Source organism: Wasmannia auropunctata, unplaced genomic scaffold, assembly GCF_000956235.1.
Source record: "Wasmannia auropunctata unplaced genomic scaffold, wasmannia.A_1.0 LD336101.1, whole genome shotgun sequence".
In the NCBI taxonomy this organism is placed as follows: domain Eukaryota; kingdom Metazoa; phylum Arthropoda; class Insecta; order Hymenoptera; family Formicidae; genus Wasmannia; species Wasmannia auropunctata.
This window is the reverse complement of record NW_012026789.1, coordinates 706,193-715,250: the sequence shown is the minus strand read 5'-3', so window position 1 is coordinate 715,250 and position 9,058 is coordinate 706,193. Positions and strand designations below refer to the sequence as shown.

General features: G+C 24.7%; 1 protein-coding gene across 1 annotated transcript in view; it reads left to right on the top strand.

Annotated features, from left to right (window-relative positions):
* Positions 1 to 1,833: 1,833 nt before the first annotated feature.
* LOC105461049 overlaps positions 1,834 to 9,058 on the top strand; it is a 20,128-nt gene continuing 12,903 nt past the window's right edge. Inside the window, exon 1 of the mRNA XM_011707543.1 lies at positions 1,834 to 2,141. Within this exon, the coding sequence (XP_011705845.1) occupies positions 2,078 to 2,141 (64 nt within the window). The 5' untranslated portion in view covers positions 1,834 to 2,077. The remainder of the gene's footprint in view (positions 2,142 to 9,058) is intronic.

The window sequence follows — 9,058 nt, the reverse complement described above, 5'->3', positions numbered from 1 at the left end:
TTATTTAGTGTACAAATAGATTTTGTATAAAAGAAAAAGTAATTTCTTAGGAAAAATAATGATAATCTCGGTGTTGTTAAGAGAGCCCTCGTAGCACCTCTAGCATTTGTCATATCATCATGCCTGAGCGCGCGAAATTTCAGCTCTGTGATTAGCCTACTTTAATCGCTACTAATTTAAAAACTATTATAACCTCGACATTTTCGTATTAGGATTTTCGTCTTAGAATATTCTAAAGAATCCGCACTTAAAAGAAAATCCGCGAGTTTTGGGACACCCTGTATAATTAAAAATTTCGGAATTCAATGGCTTTCCATAATTTCACAAAAGCAAGTGATCTTGTCTTACGTACAAATTCACATGGCATATATAATTTTAATACTTGCTCCAATTGCAATGATATAATTGCCTCAACTTTTTTATGTTGCAAACGAATTTTAAGTTCTCCAAATAACCACATATATAATAATTTTCATGTGACTCTTAAACAAATAAGATGCATATAATCCAAAGATATATTGCGCACAAGATCGAAATTTGGAATCTCGTAATATAACTGAATATCCAATATGATGATTTTCATCCTTTCTTAATCGAAAATTTTTATCCGTGCACAGTTTAGCATTTATTTTAGGAAAACATATTTTATTATTATAATATAACTATCTTCAGTAATACGTCTTGTGCAACTTGAATAATCATAATGCCCTTTTATTTGTAAAATAAATGACTTTGCTGATGCATCACATATAATTGCTTCTATTGTACATGGAATATTTTTATTATTAATATTAATTCCATCTCTACATAACATTTTTGTATCATCCACAAACTTTTTCAGAAATTCATTTGGATTAGATGGTTTTTTTATACCATAGTAAATACCAATAATAAATACTTTCTTAGATTCATTATTAATAGATCCCAATTGCATGAATATGATTCCTTTAATGATGTTTGTTACATAAATTAAACTTTAAGAATGAGTCTTGTTTTACTTTTATTTTAATTATTTTATAGTTTACCACACGAAATCTTTACACGCAAAAAGTTCTGTGATGTCAAAGCTTTGATATATAATTAAGCAAAGTTCATTTAATTAATAATTCTTTATATAAAACACATTCAGATCATGTTCGAAATCATACAAAAAATAGTAGAAATTATATTCTGATAACAAAATGCTATGAAAACAAATAAGTACAATTTCTGTTATAAAAGTATATAATTAATATTTTTTTCAGTAAATCTATACACATAAATCGTGTCATTAATAATATGAAACGTATTTATCGTACAAAATTGATATTAATAAAGTATTCTATTTTACATATATTTTTGATTAATAACTTTGTAGAATTAGTTTTCATTTATCACATTAATTTTATGTTAATTTAAAAATACATGCAAATTGTTACCTTTATAATCTTTTAAAATGTTTCATGTTTTTATATAATAATTGTAGACTAATTAAATATAAAAAATTCAATTTATATAATAAAAATATGTTAAATTTTTTACATATAAATGTGTTAACTAACGCAAATTTTAACCAGCAAAATTTCTAGAAATATACAATTTTTCTAACTGTCTATCAATATAGTTTAGGGATTAAATTTCAAGTTTTATATAGCTATTTTTAGTTTATTTCTTAATATTCAAATATAATTTTCCTACAAACAATCTTGCATAAAAAAGTTTTATATGTTTTTGATTTAATCTTTCACATAGAATAATTCATCTTTGCGCTGATAACAGGACACCCTATGTATAAGGCAAATGGTGGGGAGCTTGATAGAAACTCAGAGAGGGAGTTACTTCTGGCTCAGTTTGCTCTTGCACGATCTTATGTGAGGTCACCCTTCACATCCCTCCTGGTATATGCTAACTCCCTCCGAGATACCCTCCACTTCCAATTTTCTTCTTTCCCTAGTCTTCATCTTCATCGTATCTTTTCATTGTAAAAAAATCTAACTGTAAAAATTACTCGTGTTTTATAAAAGAAAAATTGTACAACAGCATAAACTAATCCCAGTGATATTTTGGAGTAAACCTAGTAGTTTGTTGTGAATAGATAATGATGACTACGAAATATTGGATGATGTTAGTGTCATTATTGCTGATATTCGGATGTATTTCAGGTTTGTTACAAGCACAATGTATACAATTTTTATTCATTACATATTTTATATAAATTAAAAATATCATTTCAAATATGTAATTACTTTAATCATCAATAAATCCTTTTTCATTTTCTTAAAATTATGCCTTTATTTGCCTCTAATATAATTTAAAAAAAAACTTATTTATTACATTCATCTTTTATGTTTCTTTCAGAATTACCCTATATATCAGATTTACTATTTTTGTTTCAGCAGTTTTGCTCGCTTAATATAACGCTTACGTGTGTTATAATACTGTTGCATCATATCTTTACCAATAATACTTTAATTAATATTTAATATTGAATATTAAATATTTAACAACAAACATTTCATTTTTTTTAATATTAATAAAAATATTACTGTGTATAAAATTAGTTTACAAAATATATTGATAATCGGAAAAAGGATATGGTTTATGTTCTATCTCTGTTCAAAATATGTGTAAAATGTGTAAATGCGAATCTGAAATGTTCAAGTTTTGTGAAATATGCGAAAATTTATTAATAAGTTTATTACAAATATTTTAACTACAAATTTGGTAAAATTTAATATACAATGCCGCTAAAATTTGTATATAATTGAAATTATATATACACACACGCGCGCGCGCGCGCGCGCGCGTGTGTATGTGTGTGCGTGTGTGTGTGTGTGTGTGTGTGTGTGTGTGTGTGTGTGTGTGTGTGTGAATATATATATATATAATATATGTATATAACATTAAATTATATTTATCATAATATCATAAAAATTCCAAAATATATTTATTTATACGATCAATGGTTAAACAAATCATTAAAAAATGAAGAATAATTTTTCAACAAATTTTCATAATTTTTACTGGTTTTACTGATTGTTTTATTATTTAATAATCAATCGTATTTGAAAATAGAGTATCGGTTTTTGTTAGAGTTGACCCGTTTTACGTTCAAAATTTTCTACAACGTGTGCAGCACGTGCTAACCAGATCGAAATTGCGAGTATGCGCGGAGTATGCGCGCGGCGATGCTGTATTTATAGATCGCAGACGATCCTCTTTAAACTGCATTTTTCGCAGTATTCCAATTCCGGAACATGGAGATTGTTTTAAAAACGTCATATCAAACTTTAAAATCTTAATAATACAGTAACATTATAATTTTTTAATAATTCTAATTTTCTATACTTTTCTAAAAATTGTAACTTAAAGATTATCGACATCACAAAAATTTACGCTTTTTTGTATTGTTTTAATTAAACAATTATTATTTAATTGTACAATTAATTATATTACATACAGTAATATATGTATAAAACTAAAAACTTTCAGAACATTTAATTATTCTTATACATATGTAAGTCCATTCAACTTAACACAACTATATCCTCACACCATATACACACACGCGCGCGCGCGCAACTTTAGTAAAAGCTTGTATTAAATTTTGTGGATTACCGTTCTACTTTTTCTTCTTTTTTTGTTCTTATCAGTATCATAACCTTATTTATGTGGAATTTGTAATTTTGGTCTTCAGTGATTCTCTTATATTATAAACTTTCCATTGTTCGATTGCTTGCCGCGAGTTTGTTTTCTGCGACATCGCTAACAAGCTTGGCTTCAAATATTATTGCATAATGAAGTGCACTTTGTTTTCAACGCGTTGCGAGGTGAGTTTCCTACAGCAAAAGAAAAGATAATTGCAAACGCTATAATTATTAGTTTACTGCAAAGGATAAGGTAAAAAATAATAAAACAAGATTTTAAAAAATAACAAATTTTAATAAATACATATGAGCACGCGCAAATAATTTCGAAACAAATGAAATTTAACAAACAAAAATATGTATAAATAATTATTACCTTACTTGGTCATAAAGAATTTTATGTAAGTAACATAAATTAGAATAATAAAAATATCTGTAGTATATTAAATAAAAATGTATAAATAAATAATTGCTTTATGGATTATACATATGTGTGTTTAATAAATAAATAATTTTCTTAAATTAATGTAAAAGATAACATAAATAATCATAATTTTTATCATAATCATACGCACATAAAATATATTTGTTTAAATATATATTATATGAATATTTTGAGCTAAAAGATAAATGGATATAAAATCTTTAATAGAAAATTATGAAGCTGCATTTGAAGCCAATCTACAAAGAAGATTTAAAGTAGGTCACATTTTTCTTTGCTTATTTGGTTCTAAAACTGTGTCCATACACAAAGTACCAGCTCTCTTTCTCTCTTTCCCTCTTGAAATTTATATGCGTATTTAAAGCTACGTTTATTTTTGCATTTCACGTCAAAGTTTAAAGCGTAAATTTTTGCACGTGCACCAAGCAAAAAGCTCAGTTATCAGATGAAAAAATTAATTTACATGAAATGAAAAATTTTGCAAATGTGCAATTAAGTCAATTCATGAAATATTGTTAGTTCATATGCTAAATTTTTGCAATATATATGTAAAAACAAATCCAAAATAAATTTAAACAAATTACATAAAGAGATTTTAAAATATAAAATGGAGATTTGTTTTTAATATAGCATGTAGGTAACTTTATAATAAGTGCTGTTTATTCCATAAAAATGTACATTTAAGACAGTCCGAAAATAAGTTGATCAATTAAGCATCGCATGCGAGAATTGGATAATTCCGTTAAGTGGCATGGTCGATATCGTTTACAGAGTAGAACAGGCGTACTATTGCAGGCTATTGCAGTTGCATTACAGAGAGCAGAGAATCCGCTACAATTAACGTGATTATTTAACGGCGCTCTCGTTGTGTACCCGCAATGTTTATTCGCTATTCGCTCGTTACCGGTGTTGTATGCACTTCTCTATACACGTGTCCACGTGTAATATCAGGGGTCGGATTTACCCCACGGTTATACACCGTCCACCCTCTATGTTGACCAGGCAAAACTGTGTCCAGGAAACGCAAAACCGTATTATCGTATTATTACCGTAATAACGACATTTGTGTCACATTTATTACCATTTATCGTAGAGCTACTATACGGTATTAATTATAATTATATGCTGATTACACAGAAATAATTCTGTTTCAATCTCATTTGTAAATGAATAATTTGCTCAAAAATTATGTGTATATTCTTAAAAAATTGTGTTCTAAAACGTATTTTTTAAATGTGTTACAAATGTGTATACAAAGAAAGCTTGCTTCGAAAACTAAAAAAATCTTTGTAGAAATATAATATACATAAATTTAATTAATAATTTTTTATTTGAACGAAAAAAACAATTTTATAGAAGTGAAAGTATCTTTCAAAAAGACTGACATTGACATATTTTTGTCAGTATCTCAAAATAAGTTGATCGAATAAAATGATTAAATACAAGAATTGAATGCAAGAATTGAATAATTCCGTTCAATAACATAATTGATATCATTTATATCTCTAAAATTATAAGAAATATTTAAAAAAATATCAATAAATAATATTACTTATATTTATGATTCTTTCATTCTTTACATTCTTCACATTTTCAGACATTAAAAAGAAATTATTATTTTTCCAAAATATTATCTTAATTCAAAGATGCATAATTAAAATATATAAAATATTTTATAAAAATTTTTAAGTATATCAAATAATATTAGAAGAAAACTTTAAACTAAAAAAGTAATAGAGAAAAAATTTTGATAAATATAATTTTTAAAAATTTCTTGACATAATATTATAATATTGTAATATATGTATATGTAAATCATAAAAACTATAACAAAAATTATAAAATTGTTTACTTAACATTTATTCATATCGGTTATAATTATTATAATTTATTATAATTTGACAACATAACAAAAAGCATAAAATTCTTTTCAAAGAAGACTTTTTTTATCTTTACAACTGTTAACTGTTCTGCTAAAACAATTAAATAATCGAGTTTATACGTATTACATTTTTATAATATTCTATGTTTATTTCAATTTCTTACTTTTGTTAATAATATGCAATACGTAATAATTTTCTTATTTAAAAAATTTATAGAGGATAGTCACTAATATAAATGTTCTAAAGAGACTCACTTATTTTTCGGAAACTAATAAATGTTGCACTTTATTAATAAAAAACATGATTTGTTTAGATAATTAAACAAACATAGATTGGTTTACATGTTAGTAGTTTCCTAAAACTGTTTTATTTATAATTTTCTGTTTCTTATATTTCTCTTACTTTTGTCCGGTTTTAAAGTTCATTTTGTCAGATTATCATTCTTGGTTATTTTAAATAAATAAATAAATAAATAAATATTGCAAAATTCCAAAGAACATTATAAAAAAACTATTATATTATCTGATAAGAGAATACTTTTTATTTTTAGTTTTTGTTTAAGAAATGCAATCCAAAAATAAAGTGATATAACGAAATCGGCAATCTTCCTTTATATATGTACACTCGCTCACTAAAAGGTTGCGACACTTTTTTTTATAGGTTTCTAATTTATATTTAATATACGTAATATATACTTTATAGATAACTAATATTTTGCAAATGCAAACCACGATGTACTATCTTTAAAGGCAGTTATAACACCAATCGTGGTCCACATTTGCAAAATATTAATGCGTTTTGAAACCTATAAAAAAGATAGTGTCGCAACCTTTTAGTGAGCGAGTGTACATATTCTTAGAATGTATAATTTTACTAATAATTTTTAGAAAATAATATGTAAATATTATAAACAAGTATATTTTATATAAATAAACAGTATATTCTATATAAACTATTATATAATTACAATTTTTATTTAAATTCTATATAAGTTATATACATATTATATAATTAAAATTTCCTGAATTCTTGAGTATTCAATATAATTTAAAATAGAATCAAGAAACAGTGGTGTCTCGTGTCTTATGCCAAGTTCACATGCAATGGCAAGACAGAATTGTATTTTTACGTGAGAAAACAATTTAAAAATACTTTCAATTAGGATATCTTAATAACGCCTGGGTTAATCGAGTTTGTAATAAGATTTAAAAGCTCTTTTATTTTTTCCTTTGTAAATTTAGGATATCAATTTCTATAAATTCTTTTTCTACTCTACTATTACTATATTCGTCTTTCAAGTTAAGATTTTTGAAAAACATTTTTCTCAAATAACATTTATACTGTTATCCGCATGTTGATCATTTATGATATTTTTTACTTTTCATTTTTTTTTTTTAGCTAAAGGTCTTGTAAATGATACAAAAGATTTTTTTATATCACGTTGGAGAATCAGAGACCGACCTGTTTTAAAAGCTAATCATCAAAACTTTGAAGCAGATGGGTTTTCTAATTTCCGACTATTTTCAAGATTTTTGACAAGAAAACATAACCAAGTATTCCCTTCCAATTTTAATAACACTTTGGATATGTTAAAATATAGACAAATATAAAAGGCAGGTATTTTTTTATAAATGCTGATTCAACGTTAAGGGAATGAAACCTTCTTTGAAAAAAATCAGTTATTTTCTTTCAAAGCAAATATTGTCTAAACTACAAAAAATAAAAAATTAAGAAAATTTTTTCAATAAAAAAGTTAAATAGTTTCAAGAGTATTATATTATAATAATTAAAAATTTTTTAAATATTTTTATTTAAAAATATATTTTTATGAAATTAAAAAATATACATATTTGTACAATTATTATAAAACTATTGAAATCGCTCTACTTTCATTTAAAGAATTGTTTTGTATATTTTTTAGTTTAAACGACATTTGCTTCGAAAATAATTTTTTTTCTTTTAGAAAAAGATACTTATCTTTCAATTAAAAAAACTAAATCATTTTTTAGAAAAACGCATTTGATCAGTAGACGGTACATTTTTATTTTAATAATGAAGTAATAATTTCACATAATACAAACATTGAATATTGTTGGGATTATTTATTTTTATTAAAGCAGAACAGATTTAATAAAAATTATAAAAAATTCTCAATTTAAAAGATAACTTGCTCCTCTTTATGACCTTGGCATATTATAGCAGATGCAATTTCAATTTATCGGGCATGCTTAAAATAAGAGATCAAATTGAGAATTTTTTTGTAATTTTGACAATCTGTTTTAGTAAATTCTAACACAATAAATTCAATTTTGTATTGTAAAAGTATTAATCTAAATAATATAATAGTATATATTTTATCAATCAAGTGTATTATTTTAAAAAAAAAACTTAGTTTCTTTCAAAATAGAAAAAGTTAGAGTAACTTTTTATTTAAAAAATGTGAACAATTTTGAAAGATTTTCGGAAATTAAAAAACCTATCTGCTTTAAACTTTTGGTGATTAGATGGCTTAAAAGTGGTCCACTAATTCTATTATATTTCTTACATGATTATTTAACGCTAACAAAAAAGAAGTATAATTTTTGAAGAATATAAAAAATTAGAATAATAGTTACATATATATAATACAATTATAGTATTAGTATCATACAATTGGATATATTTGTCTAATTCCATGATGTTTTTTGCGTAAAAATATGTATCTTTAGTTTAATAAAAAAACATTTGTTTTGTATTATCGTTTATTTTCTTTAGTTAAAGCTTTTATTTCATTAAAATATATCAAATTGTTCACACCTTTAAGTATTTTTTTTCATAAAATTAAATATATATCCCATATACAGGGTGTCCCGTAATGACCGGACTAACGCTTAAGGGTAGATTCCTGAGATCATTTTAAGACAAAAGTTCCAATACCAAAATGTTGAGACTATAATAGTTTTTGAATTATAAATGTTTAAAATTAACTAATCAGATCGTCTAAAGTTGGCGCGCTCAGGAACGGCACACGCAACTCCTAAAAACAAAGCTGACTTATCGCTCCTTTTATTAATATCGATATAAGGATTACATATGTGAATATAAGATTATTTTTATTGATATTTCTG